Source organism: Rhinatrema bivittatum, chromosome 8 (genome assembly GCF_901001135.1).
Source record: "Rhinatrema bivittatum chromosome 8, aRhiBiv1.1, whole genome shotgun sequence".
Classification (NCBI taxonomy): domain Eukaryota; kingdom Metazoa; phylum Chordata; class Amphibia; order Gymnophiona; family Rhinatrematidae; genus Rhinatrema; species Rhinatrema bivittatum.
In genome coordinates, this window is record NC_042622.1 from 247,124,740 (window position 1) to 247,139,485 (window position 14,746).

Consider the following 14,746-nt stretch of genomic DNA (forward strand, 5'->3'; position numbering starts at 1 on the left):
GTCGGACCACGACGTCTTAACTTGTGCCAAAAGTGCCCAAATGATACCGAAGGGCTGTAAGGCCTGCTCAAAGAAGATGGAGTGTCTTTTTCAGGCAAAGCCACTGACTCCATCGAGCGTTTTGACATTGTCTGAGCCAGTGCCATCGACCTCGCCAGCAGCGAGACACCGGTGTTGACCACCCGCCACCAACTACTCTGAAGACATCGACTTCTTCTTCGGCTCCGGAGAAGGACCGAGGGGAACATCTTGAAAAGTGTCAACACCGTCATCGGAAGGCTCAGTCCGCTGATCCAGGCAAGGCATTGGCATCGACAGAGCCACCGACAAATCCCGTCCAGAGAAGGGCCCCATCCTCCTCTGCGACTGGGTCACCCGAGGCATTCCTCACCTTCATTGGTGCCGGGAGCTGCAACTCCACTGTCACCAGTGTACCCTCCGGCTAAGCCAGTGCTGCCTCCTACTCCGGAGCTGGGATTCCACGCCCCAGGCTTCCACGAGGAATTGGATCAGATGATCCAAGAGGCCATCGGAAAGGCACTGCAGGGTTTCTAAGCCTCCGTCGACGCTGGTACCGATGCCAGCTCCAGTCGCCGACCCGATTCCCATGGCACTCGCCCCCGCTACTCGGCAGGCTGGATGCGATGATCGGTGCCCTTCTACCGGTGGAAACAGAGGATACCGGTATGTTCAACGCCTTCTCCACCCCAATTCCTTTGTCATTGACGATGAGGAAACACTGAGGCCAGAACTATGCCCAGACCATCTGGGATCTTGCCACCGACTCGCCCATCGATGTCACCGATACCATTGATACCGCATCATCCTCAATCAGTGCCTCCTCCAATGCCGTCGGTGCCTAGACCCTGATACTTCAGGAATAGCACCATTACTTCCCTCTGGAGATCCTATGGGAGCAGATTGATCAGCCTTACGATCCTTGGACTGATGATTCTTCCCAGGATTCTGATGATCTACCTTCAGAGCCATCTCCCCTGAGGAGAGAAGACGTTCTCCTCCAGAGGACCTGACCTTTATTCATTTTATAAAGGAAATGTCTGAAGCTATACCATTCCAACTTCAGACGGAAGAGGATTCCAGACACAAGATGCTGGAAGTGCTCCAATTCGTAGATGCACCCAAGGAAATCATGTCTATACCTGTTCATGAAGTCCTCCTGGACTTGTTGAAGAGGAATTGGGAGCATCCAGGATCGTACCACTGGTGAATCGAAAAACAGATGCCTCCTACTTGGTACAGACCACCCCTGTTTTCCAAAAACCACAGCTGGATCACCATTCTGTGGTTGTAGAATCAGCCCAGAAAAAGGCACAACGTTCTAAGACTCATTCTTCCAGGGAAAGAACAGAGGTCCCTGGATGCATTTGGCCGTCGTGTTTTCTATGGCTCCAATGCTTATTCTCGCATTGCCTCCTACCAGTTATATATGACCCAGTATAACAGAAACATATTTAAAAAGATCCAGGAATTTTCTGAGTCCCTTACCTGACCAGCTTCAGGAACAACTCAATACCCTGGCTCAGAAGGGTCTAGATGCTGGCAAGCATGAGGTCCGCGCTGCCTATGACATTTTTTGACACTGCTTCTAAGGTGTCGCAGCGGGGATTAGTGCACGAAGATGGGCTTGGCTGAAGTCCTTTGACATAAGACCAGAGGTACAGGACCGGTTGGCTGGCCTGCCCTGCGCTGGAGATAATCTCTTTGGGGACAAAATCCAGGAGACTGTAGCACAGCTCAAAGACCACCACGAGATGCTATGCCAGCTTTCGTCGGTGCCTTCTGATTTTTCCATCCACCTCTAAAGGACATTCGAAGAGACTTTAAGAGGCCGTCCTTCAAGCCATGGAGAGATATTATCCTCCTGCTACTCGAGGTCGCCCCTCCAGACCTTACCAGAAGGGTCAGGCCAGACAATCCAGGCCTCAGAAAACTCAGCCAGTTCCTCCACCGGGCCCAGCTGCTGGATTTTGACTCCTCGCATGGAGAGCATAAGCCAACCTCCTCTACCGTCCGTACCCATCGGCGGTTGGTTGTGCCACTTCGCCAACCTATGGCACACGATCACTTCAGATCAGTGGGTACTTGCTGTACTGACTCAACGTTACCACCTTCAACTTCCTGTCTGTACCAGCAGACTCCCACCTCGGCCGATGTGGGGATCATCCGACCACTCCTCTCTTTCGGAGGAGGAGGTTTCAACCCTCCATGAAATCTGCGAGCAATAGAACCGGTGCCCCTCTTCAGGCAGGGGTTCTATTCTTGGTATTTCCTCATTCCAAAAAGTCAGGAGGCATTCGTCAAATCCTGGACCTCCGTTCCTTAAACAAGTATCTACAGAAGGAAAAGTTCAGGATGGTAACCTTGGGCACTCTACTTTCTCTTCTGCAAAGAGGAGATTGGCTTTGCTCTCTGAATCTTCAGGATGCGTACACACACATCTCGATCACTCCGTCTCACCGCAAATTCTTCGATTCCTAGTCTGCCCCCGGCACTTCCAATACCGGGTACTGCCCTTCGCCTAGCATCCGCACATCGAGTTCTTTACCAAGTGCCTTGTGGTCGCAGCCTACCTGAGGTGTCAGGGCTTTCATGTCTACCCTTATCTCAACAATTGGCTGATAAGGGCTCCAACTCCAAAGGACGCACTAGCCTCCTTACGTCTAACTCTCCATACATTGCTGTCTCTCGGGTTTCTGATCAACTATCCCAAGTCCAGCCTAGTTCCATCTCAAACCCTATCCTTCATAGGAGCAGACCTGGACACCGTGCAGGCGAAAGTATTCCTCCCTCAGGATTGAGCTCATACTCTCATGTCCCTAGCACAATGCCTCCAGGATCGAGATTACATGACAGTTTGTCATTTCCTCATTTTGCTGGGTCACATGGCATCCTCTGTACATTTCATTCCAATGGCACGTCTCGCCATGAGAGTCATGCAATGGACTCTGAAGTCCAATGGGTTCAGGCTTATCATTCAATGTCCTGCATTGTCCACCTTACCAAGCAGCTCCGCATGTCACTGGCCTGGTGGATGCGGCTCTCCAGTCTTCTTCAAGACCGTCCCTTTCAAAATTCCAGAACCTCAAATTATACTGACAATGGACGCCTCCAACCCAGGTTGGGGTGCTCATGTGGACGGGCTCCAGACTCCGGGAACCTGGTCTCCAGAGGAAGCCAAACATCAGATAAATTTCCTGGAGTTTCGGGCAATCAGATATGCCCTCAGAGTCTTTCAGGATTGCCTCTCAACAAGACCATCCTGGTTCAGACCAACAACCAGGTGGCGATGTGGTACATCAATAAGAAAGGGGAAATGGCTCCTACCTTCTGTGTCAGGAAGCTGCACAGATATGGGCGTGGGCTCTTTCCCACTCGATGTACCTCAGTGACCTACATGGCGGGCATGGACAAAGTTCTAGCGGACAAGTTGAGTCGAACCTTTGATCCGCACGAATGGTCTCTCAACCCCACGGGTAGCGGACACCATCTTCAATATTGGGGGTATCTACAAATAGACCTCTTTGCGTCCATCCAAATACCGCCAAAGTAAAGAACTTCTGCTCCCTCACTCGCAGCCGCCACTCACAGCCGAGGGACGCTTTTGCCCTCTCATGGTCCAGCGGTCTCCTCTACGCGTACCCTCCACTTCCACTCATATCGAAGACTCTTGTGAAGTTACAAAGGGACAAGGGCTTAATGATTCTGATAGCCCCTCATTGGCCACGCCCAAGTCTGGTTCCCAATCCTCCGGGACCTATCAGTTCGCCGGCGCATCCCTCTAGGGGACAGTCCTCTTCTGATAACTCAGAACGACAGGTGCCTATGCCACCCAACCTCCAGGCCCTATCCCTGACGGCCTGGAGGTTGAAAGGTTAATATTCCAACCTCTTAACCTTTTGGAGTCTGTATCCCGTGTCCTGGTAGCTTCACGAAAGCCTTCCATGAGACGCTCTTATCGTTCTAAGTGGAAAAGGTTTACGGTATGGTGCATGTCCATATCCATAGACCCCTTCACTTGTTCCACTACGAAGTTTCTGGACTATCTCTGGCATCTGTCAGAATCAGGCCTGAAAACTTCCTCTATAGGAGTGTAAGTCGGTGGGTGTAGCCCGCTTTCCACAACGGAGTAGGAGATGTCTCTATTTCGACACAGCCCTTAGTCACATGCTTCATGAGAGGTTTGCTGCATCTGAAACCTCCACTGCGCCCTCCGGCCCACGCTTTTGGACCTTAACATGGTCTTAGGGCGGCTCATGAAACTGCCGTTTGAGCCTCTCCACTCCTGCAATCTCCGTTATCTCACCTGGAAAGTAATTTCTCTTCTCGCTATAACATCCACTCGCAGTGTTAGTGAGTTACAGGCATTAGTCACCTACCCACCTTACACAAAAATTCTACATGACAGAGTGGTCCTCCGTACACACCCCTACGTTTTTACCAAAGAGAGTGTCGGAATTTCATCTTAATCCATCATCTTACCTACTTCTTTCGAAGGCCCCATTCAACTCAGGAGAAAAAGACTCTACATTCCCTGGACTGCAAACATGCCCTAGCCTTTTATCTGGAGCACACATCAGCCCACAGGAAGTCCACTCAATTATTTGTTTCTTTCAATAACATCAAATAGGGAAATCCAGTGGGAAAACAGACTCTTTCCTCCTGGTTGGCGACTGTATCTCCTTTGCTACCAGCAAGCAGACCGTGTGAAAGCACACGTGTGAAAGCACACTCTGTTAGGGCCGTGGCAACCTCAGTGGCACACCTTCGTTCGGTGCCACTTATTGATATATGTAAGGCTGCGACCTGGAGCTCTCTCCATACTTTCCACATCCCATTATTGCTTGGATAAGGCTGGCTAGCAAGATTCCATTTTTGGCCAGTCTGTCCTTCGAAACTTATTCTCAGCTTAACTACCCAACATCCTACCAGCGACCCGTTCAGGGTTTTCAGGATGCCTCCTACCCAAATCCACCCCTGTTGTTGCGCCTGTTGCACGTCTTTGGGTGCATTTGGTGCATTGCTCAGGCATCCTCAGCTTGCTACTCACCCATATGTGAGGACTACCTTCCTGCTTGTCCTGTGAGAAAGCGGAGTTGCTTACCTGTAACAGATGTTATCACAGGACAGCAGGATGTTAGTCCTCAAGAATCCCCCTCCCGCCACCCCTGTGGAGTAGGGTTCGCTTGCGATTTATTTTATTTTTCGCATGTTGTTCTTGCTATGCACGAGACTGAAGGGGGTCCCCTGCTGGATGCAGGGTTAGTGCCATGCTGGCATGACCAGTAGGTGCCAGTCAAAGTTCTAGAAACTTTGACCAAAATGTTCCGTGATTGGGCTCTATCCTGATGATGTCACCCATATGTGAGGACTAACATTCTGCTGTCCTGTGAGAACACCTGTTACAGGTAAGCAACTCTATTTGGCGTTGGACACTTTCCAATAGGCTTAAATTTAGGAAAAAAACACTAGATTTTTCAAAAGTATGGAGGTATCATTTGGCATCTAATAGAAAACTGATGACTTTAATAAGATGGATGGAGATTTTTGCACACAGCCATGGCTGGACCTACTATCAAAGTACTCCTAGGGGTAGGGGACAGATGCATGGAAATGAAGCAAGTGTTAGCTCTCTGTCGAGATGCACCACCTTCCTCCCTCCCTCCCCTGGTATACCTGTCCTCTTAAAAATACAGGGATGGACTGGTGCTAGTTATATCAGTCTAAATGCTATGCTTTTAAAGGGATGGGTGATGATCCAGGATGCTGGGTCTTCATAAAATGCCGCTGAGACAGAGGAGGCGGCACCCCTTCAACTGGTGCCATTAGACATGTCTAGTTGGAAATCCAGATCTACACACAGTGCGTAGTCAGTGGCAAGATGTTGGCAGCAAGATGTGGAGTGAAGGTAGTGCTGCAGCCCCTAGAAACAGGGCATCTCAGCCATTGCACACAGCAACACCTAATGGCCAGGGTCAGGATGCACATGCATCAGGTCCTTAGGTGAACTGTCCTTGGCCAAGGATTGTCACTGGGCTAGACTGGGGCAAAGGTATAAAAAAGAGGAAGGATGAAAATCCTGGCATAAAAATAATAGATTCCATGTAATGCTAAGGTGTCTAATATGCCAAGTGTTTTGTTTTTCAATCAGGTGTATGCTGTGAAAACTGTCTTGCAACGTCCTCTCAGCCTTATCCAGGCCCTCCTGGTACAGGAAAAAAACGGTGACATCAGCTACCATTGTTTACCATCTAGCAAGACAAGGCAATGGGTAAGAATATTAGCACATGGGTCCAAATTCCATATGTTTACAATTTATGTTCAAATTTGATGTTCAGAAAATAGAATAATAGAATTAGCACGTAGCTAATAGCAATCATCACATATAAATTCATATTGATGAGGCTATTAGCTATTGCCCCCAGATGGGGAAAAAAGAAAATTGTGCACCCGACGCCCACATTTTTACTCTCGAAAATTAATGCCTGTCCCGGAGCAGACATTAATTCTTGAGGAGCTCTTAAAGTTAACAGAAAAGCAGAAAATACTGCCTTTTTTGTTAATTTTTTCGGTTCCTCTGGCTTAATATTGTGGCGATATTAAGTCTGAGGAACAGAAAAAAGGAGTAAGAAAAAAAAATCGCCAGTGGTCAGGTTAGGAAAATGGATGCTCAATTAACGAGCATCCGTTTCCCTAACCCATGGCTGTGCACAGGCTAGGAAAATGGATGCTCGTAAAATTAAGAGTCCATTTCCTATCCTGCACTGACAGCCACCTCTCCTGGGCACCCGCTGCTGAGGAAACACTAGGGTGCAACAGTTTCCCTTAGCACCTCCTTTTTACTGCGGCAGCCCACTTAAATATTACATCGGGCACCCGGAGAGGTGCATTAACGCATGTAGGAAAGTGGGCGTTCAATTATGAATGCCTGTTTTCTGCGTGCCGATATTGAATCGGCCTGAGTGTGCCCAAGGTGGTAGTGAAGATATGTAAGGCATCCATATATCTAATAGTTTTTTTTTTCTCTTTAGATGATCCCAGTTTGCCAGGAAGTAACTGTTTACAATTTAAAGAGTATTTAAATACAAATTGGTTCTCCTTCAAGAAATTACTCGAAATACTGAGCAAGCAGCTTTTGTGTGTTGTGGCTAAGCTAATTTACAATAGCAGCTTTCAGTGAAAGTGGGGGAGAAATGGGATTTAAATCCTAATGATTTTTCATTTGTGGTAACAATGTATATAAAATACTGAATTTTTTTATTTATTTTTTTAACCAGTAAAGGGAACAGAGCTTTTCGTATGAAGAATACTGATTTTTTTTTTTTTTTTTTAATATAAATAGACTTGCAGCAGAGACCTGATATTCTCAAGCTGGGTACTGGCAGCTGTTTTAAGTAATAGTATCAACAATTGGAAAGAAATGAGAGAAGATGAAATAGGTTTTGATGTTGGGATTTACTGGATGTTTCTAGGCGAACTGAACTGGCCACTGTTGGATGGGATGCTAGGTTTGATGGACCATATGTGTAACATAAGTAAAAATGTGTCTGTCTCTGTCTCTCTCTCTAAGGCCCGTTCTAGTCTGTGCCCCAAGTAACATAGCTGTGGATCAGCTGACTGAGAAGATCCATCAGACAGGGCTGAAAGTTGTTCGTCTGTGTGCAAAGAGCCGGGAAGCCATTGATTCTCCCGTATCATTCTTGGCATTGCACAACCAGATCCGAAATATGGACAGGTAGGAATTTGTCATGAAGAAATGGTTTGTACTGACCTTTTCTACATAGAAAATGGTTTACCATATGCACGTTGACAGTAATACACAAATTAGTCTTCATAGACTGTAATATTTCATTTTGATTTGTTTATAAACAGCTTTTATAAATCAGAAAATCCAAAGTAATTAATCTAAAACAAAGCATAATCATAACAACACTGACATCTGTCAACCTACCCTTATTTTTCAGCATGCCTGAACTCCAGAAATTGCAGCAGTTAAAGGATGAAACTGGAGAATTATCCTCTGCTGATGAGAAACGCTATCGTGCCTTGAAGCGCACAGCAGAACGTGAATTGCTTATGGTAATGCAAATACATTTTTCCTTTTCTCTTGTATTTTCATAATGGAACAAACTTGATGGTTAATACAGAAACATGGTAACATGACGGCAGTAAAAGACCATATGACTCATCTAGTCTGCTCATTTGTCCAATTTATCTAGCCTTAAAATTCCTATTACTCTTTCAAAGATCCCATACGTTATCCATGCTTTCTTGAATTCAAATACAGTTTGTTTCCACCACCTTCATTGGAGGCCATTCCATGCATCCATACCCTCTCTGTAAAGAAATATTTCCTAAGATTACTCTTGTCCACTCCTTTTCACCCTCACTCCATGTTCCCTCATTCTGGAGCGTCTTCTGATGAAAGGACTATCCTCCTATGCATGGAAACCTTTGAAATGTTTAAATAGCACTATCATATCTCCCCTATGTCGCTTTTTCCTCTAAGGTGTACATGTTTAGATTTTTAAGTCAGTACCCATATGCTTTAAAATGATCATTTTAGTAGCTACCCCTTGACCCACTCCAACCGGTTTATATCCTTTTTGAAGGTATGTTCTCCCAGGATGAGCAGGATGGTAGTCCTCACATGTGGGGTGACGTCAGCAGATGGAGCCCCATCATGGAAAACTTTTCTGTCAAAGTTTCTAGAACTTTTGACTGGCACACTGAGCTTGCCCAGCATGCTATAATCCCTGTAGCCACAGGGTACTACCTTCAGTCTCTTTTTTTTTTTTCCGCGCTGCAGTTTGCCTCGCGGTTAGGAGCACTGTGAGAATTCTCTCACTATATTTCCTCACGGAAAAAACTTGAAGTTTACTTCACAAAAAAGTTCCCTCATTGGGATCTTCCATCGCAACATCATTTTTCGTTGCTTGGTGAGTAAAATTCCACAGTCTTCGGTTGGTTCCTGCTCCCCTTCCTCAGTGTTTGCAGGCCATCGACAGTTTTTGCGGCCCCTTTTTTCCATCATGGCAACGGGTTTTAGAAAATGCCCGGTATGTCCTGTACCATGTCAATTACCGACCTGCATGATTTCTGTGTGCTGTGCCTCGGCTCATCACACGACGTTTGTCGATGTCCAAGCTGTGCTCAAATGACCCCAAAGGGTAGGCGGGCCTGCCTAGACAAGATGGAGTCCCTTTTCAAAATCAAGATAACGCCATAGACACCCACCCAGTCATCACCGGCAGGAACATCGAAAAAACCCATTGACAAACCTCGCTGGGAGCACCAAGGCAGTGGGGACCATCCGTCACCAACAACATCTAAGGCATCAGCATAGTCTTCCTCCGTGCCGGAGAAAGAACGGACTAAGCACCAAGGGAAACAGTCACCGGCACCGACGCGATTCTACTCCCGGTGCTGGCACAGACACCGCATTGAGCAGACTGCGAAGAGGACACGGGTAGAGGAGCCTCCAACCTCCTCTTCACACGAGATACCAAGGCGATCCCCACGGATATCGGTGTCAGGTACTGAGCCCCCACAAACTCCTGTGGATGGTGCCAGTAGCGCCTAGTCTGCCTCCCCCTGTAGCTGTGTCATAGATACCAGCTTCCAGGGAGATGCTGGACATACTTGTCCGGGTGGCCCTCGATGCTTTCCGGAACCCCACAGCCACCATCGATGCCGCTCCCCATGCTGGCACAGACACCGGAGCCATCTATATTCACACTGCTGCTCGACCGCCTGGACACGCTGATTGGTGCCCTTCCAACCCACCTGGGGCCACAGATGCCAAAACAACCTATTGAGTCTCTGAAACCCCCAATACCCATTCTGGGGTCCCCAGAAGACAAAGGCACGGACTTGTGCGGAGCATAGCCTGAGTCCGTAAGTACTTCCCGGTGTGGGGACAGAGTCTGGTGGTCCAGTTCTCGTCTCCCCCTCCTCTGCTGCCATAAGAACATAAGAAAATGCCATACTGGGTCAGACCAAGGGTCCATCAAGCCCAGCATCCTGTTTCCAACAGTGGCCAATCCAGGCCATAAGAACCTGGCAAGTACCCAAAAACTAAGTCTATTCCATGTAACCATTGCTAATGGCAGTGGCTATTCTCTAAGTGAACTTAATAGCAGGTAATGGACTTCTCCTCCAAGAACTTATCCAATCCTTTTTTAAACACAGCTATACTAACTGCACGAACCACATTCTCTGGCAACAAATTCCAGAGTTTAATTGTGCGTTGAGTAAAAAAGAACTTTCTCCGATTAGTTTTTAAATGTGCCCCATGCTAACTTCATGGAGTGTCCCCTAGTCCTTCTACTATCCGAAAGAGTAAATAACCGATTCACATCTACCCGTTCTAGACCTCTCATGATTTTAAACACCTCTATCATATCCCCCCTCAGTCGTCTCTTCTCCAAGCTGAAAAGTCCTAACCTCTTTAGTCTTTCCTCATAGGGGAGTTGTTCCATTCCCCTTATCATTTTGGTAGCCCTTCTCTGTACCTTCTCCATCGCAATTATATCTTTTTTGAGATGCGGCGACCAGAATTGTACACAGTATTCAAGGTGCGGTCTCACCATGGAGCGATACAGAGGCATTATGACATTTTCCGTTTTATTCATCATTCCTTTTCTAATAATTCCCAACATTCTGTTTGCTTTTTTGACTGCCGCAGCACACTGAACCGACGATTTCAATGTGTTATCCACTATGACACCTAGATCTCTTTCTTGGGTTGTAGCACCTAATATGGAACCCAACATCGTGTAATTATAACATGGGTTATTTTTCCCTATATGCATCACCTTGCACTTATCCACATTAAATTTCATCTGCCATTTGGATGCCCAATTTTCCAGTCTCACAAGGTCTTCCTGCAATTTATCACAATCTGCTTGTGATTTAACTACTCTGCACAATTTTGTGTCATCTGCAAATTTGATTATCTCACTCGTCGTATTTCTTTCCAGATCATTTATAAATATATTGAACAGTAAGGGTCCCAACACAGAACCCTGAGGTACTCCACTGTCCACTCCCTTCCACTGAGAAAATTGCCCATTTAATCCTACTCTCTGTTTCCTGTCTTTTAGCCAGTTTTGCAATCCACGAAAGGACATCGCCACCTATCCCATGACTTTTTACTTTTCCTAGAGCCTCTCATGAGGAACTTTGTCAAACGCCTTCTGAAAATCCAAGTATACTATATCTACCGGTTTCACCTTAGCCACCTTAGCCACCCCAGTGCTGTGCTCAGTTGGAGAAAAAAAAAAAGGATTTTAAAGGTATTAAAGTTTTAAATTTATTCTTAACTTTTTTTTACAGCACTTTGAAATATTGTTTGCTTTTGGTTCTTCGGGGGCTTGAACCGGCAGCCAGACAGGCAGGAATCAGCAGGTTTCTCTCCCCTGCTTCACTCCTGCCGGCGGGCTGCCAATCATTTATATTTTGAACTTTTTTTTTTTCCTCAGAGCGGCTTCTCTCATGCCGCGGGCCGGCAGCCTGCCTTGCCTATGGGCTGCCCTCGTTGAGATTTTCGCAAGAGGGACTTTGCCTGCCTGCCGGTTGGGGAAGGCCCCTCCTCGGCAGGGCAGGCAAATTTAGCCCGGGGATCACATCCCCAACACATGGCTAGGCCGTTCCCAGGTTGGCAAAGCCCAGGAACAGCGGCCATCTTGGATTTTTCAGCAGCTCCTGTTTCGGAGCTGCCTGGGGACCTGAATTTTTTCGATTTACCCCCAATTTAAGCCCTGAGGCTTAAATTGGGGGTAAATCCTGGGGGTCCCCGCCTCCCCCCCCCCGCCCCAGGAAATCCAGGGCTCGTTTTTTGACGGATTTTGTTCTCATGCATAAATCTTATCTAGCTAGCCTATGGGGCTGATGCGCTCTATGACCTTCTCCACGTCCAGGCAAAAATTAACAGGTAAGAACTAATTTTCCTCTCTAACACTAAAGTTCCAAAAGGGAAACTTTGATAAAATGAGGAAAATAGTTAGAAAAAAATTGAAAGGTGCAGCTGCAAAGATTAAGTGTTCAACAGGCATGGACATTGTTTAAAAATACAATCCTAGAGGTGCAGTCCATACGTATTCCACACATTAAGAATGGTGGAAGGAAGGCAAAACGATTACCATCATGGTTAAAAGGTAAGGTGAAGGAGGGTATTTTAGCCAAAAAAAAATCCTTCAAAAATTAGAAGAAGGATCCAGCTGAAGAAAATAGGATAAAACATAAGCATTGCCAAGTTAAGTGTAAAACATTGATAAGACAGGCGAAGAGAGAATTGAAATGAAGTTGGCCATAGAGGCAAAAACTCATAATAAAAACTTTTTAAAATATATCCGAAGCAAGAACCTGTGAGGGGGTCGGTTGGACCATTAGATGACCAAGGGGTTAAAGGGGCTCTTAGGGAAGATAAGACCATTGCAGAAAGACTAAATGAATTCTTTGCTTCCATGTTTACTAATGAGAAAGTTGGGGAAGATACCAGTTCCTGAGATGGTTTTCAGGAGTGATGAGTCAGATGAACTGAACAAATCACTGTGAACCTGGAAGATATAGTAGGCCAGATTGACAAACTAAAGAGTGGCAAATCACCTGGACCGGATGGTATGCATCCTAGGGTACTGAAGGAACTCAGAAATGAAATTTCTGATCTATTAGTTAAAATTTGTAACCTAACATTAAAATCATCCATTGTACCTGAAGACTGGAGGGTGGCCAATGTAATCCCAATATTTAAAAAAAGCACCAGGGGCGATCCGGGTAACTATAGACCAGTGAGCCTGACTTCAGTGCCGGGAAAAATAGTGGAAACTATTCTCAAGATCAAAATCGTAGAGCACATGGGAAGACATGGTTTAATGGAACACAGTCAACATGGACTTACCCAAGGGAAGTCTTGCCTAACAAATCTGCTTCATTTTTTTGAAAGGGTTAATAAACATGTGCATAAAGGTGAACCGGTAGATGTAGTGTATTTGGATTTTCAGAAGGTGTTTGACAAAGTCCCTCATGAGAGGCTTCTAAGAAATCTAAAAACTCATTGGATAGGAGGCGATGTCCTTTTGTGGATTATAAACTGTTTAAAAGACAGGAAACAGGATTAAATGGTCAATTTTCTCAGTGGAAAAGGGTAAACAGTGGAGTGCCTCAGGGATCTGTACTTGGACCGGTGCTTTTCAATATATACGATCTGGAAAGGAATAAGATGAGTGAGATTATCAAATTTGCGGATGATACAACATTATTCAGAGTAGTTAAATCATAAGCGGAATGTGATTCCATTACAGGAGGAACTTGCAAGACTGGAAGCTTGGGCATCCAAATGGCAGATGAAATTTAATGTGGACAAGTGCAAGGTGTTGCATATAGGGAAAAATAACCCTTGCTGTAGTTACACGATGTTAGGTTCCATATTAAGAACTACCACCCAGGAAAAAGATCTAGGCATCATAGTGGATAATACTTTAAAATCGTCAGCTCAGTGTGCTGCAGCAGTCAAAAAAGCAAACAGAATGTTAGGAATTATTAGGAAGGGAATGGTTAATAAAACGGAAAATGTCATAATGCCTCTGTATCACTCCATGGTGAGACTGCACCTTGAATACTGTGTACAATTCTGGTTGCCGCATTTCAAAAAAGATATAGTTGTGATGGAGAAGGTACAGAGAAGGGCAACCCAAAATGATAAAGGGGATGGAACAGCTCCCCTATGAGGAAAGGCTGAAGAGGTTAGGGCTGTACAGCTTGGAGAACAGACAGCTGAGGGGAATATGATAGAGGTCTTAAGATCATGAGAGGTCATGAATGAGTAGATGTGAATCGGTTATTTACACTTTCGAATAATAGAAGGACTAGGGGGCATTCCATGAAGTTAGCAAGTAACACATTTAAGACTAATCGGAGAAAATTCTTTTTCACTCAATGCACAATAAAGCCCTGGAATTTGTTGCCAGAGGATGTGGTTAGTGCAGTTAGTGTAGCTAGGTTCATGAAAGGTTTGGATAAGTTCTTGGAGAAGTCCATTAACGGCTATTAATCAAGTTTACTTAGGGAATAGCCACTGCTATTAATTGCATCAGTAGCATGGGTGCTTCTTAGTGTTTGGGTAATTGCCAGGTTCTTGTGGGCCTGGTTTGGCCTCTGAGGAAACAGGATGCTGGGCTTGATGGACCCTTGGCCTGACCCAGCATGGCAATTTCTTATGTTCTTATGAGGCCATTGAGGGATCCATCGAGGCCAACACGTCCTTCAGTACCAGCTTTTTTCCCTCCCTCGGGATTTCAGCCAGAGATCCTGTTTGACCCATGGGAGGATGTTGACACAGACACTTCTATGGAGCTCATACTATCAGAACCATCTCCGGAGGAAGAAAGGAGACTGTCTCCCCCAGAAGACCTCTCCTTTGCTAATTTCGTAAAGGAAATGTCAGAGACAATCCCTTTCGACCTTGTCACAGAGGAAGACACGCCATAAAACATTGGAAGTCCTCCAGTTTGTTGATTCCCCCAAAGAAATTATGGCTATTCCCGTCCACAAGGTACTCTTGGATCTCCAACACAGTCTTTGGGAGCACTCTTGCACTGTCCCACCAGTAAATAGGAAGACAGATGCAACGTATCTGGTCCAGCATACTCCCAGGATTCCAAAAGCCACAACTATCCCACCAATCAGTGGTAGTTGAATCCGCATAGAAAAAAGCCAGGAGACTGTG

The 14,746-nt window shown here is 46.0% G+C and overlaps 1 protein-coding gene across 1 annotated transcript in view; it reads left to right on the plus strand.

The window, feature by feature from the left end:
• UPF1 (UPF1 RNA helicase and ATPase) overlaps positions 1-14,746 on the plus strand; it is a 443,827-nt gene that overhangs the window by 200,593 nt on the left and 228,488 nt on the right. The window contains 5 exon segments of the mRNA XM_029614488.1: positions 6,170-6,212; positions 6,215-6,234; positions 6,237-6,289; positions 7,589-7,753; positions 7,983-8,097. Coding sequence (XP_029470348.1) covers positions 6,170-6,212; positions 6,215-6,234; positions 6,237-6,289; positions 7,589-7,753; positions 7,983-8,097 — 396 coding nt within the window.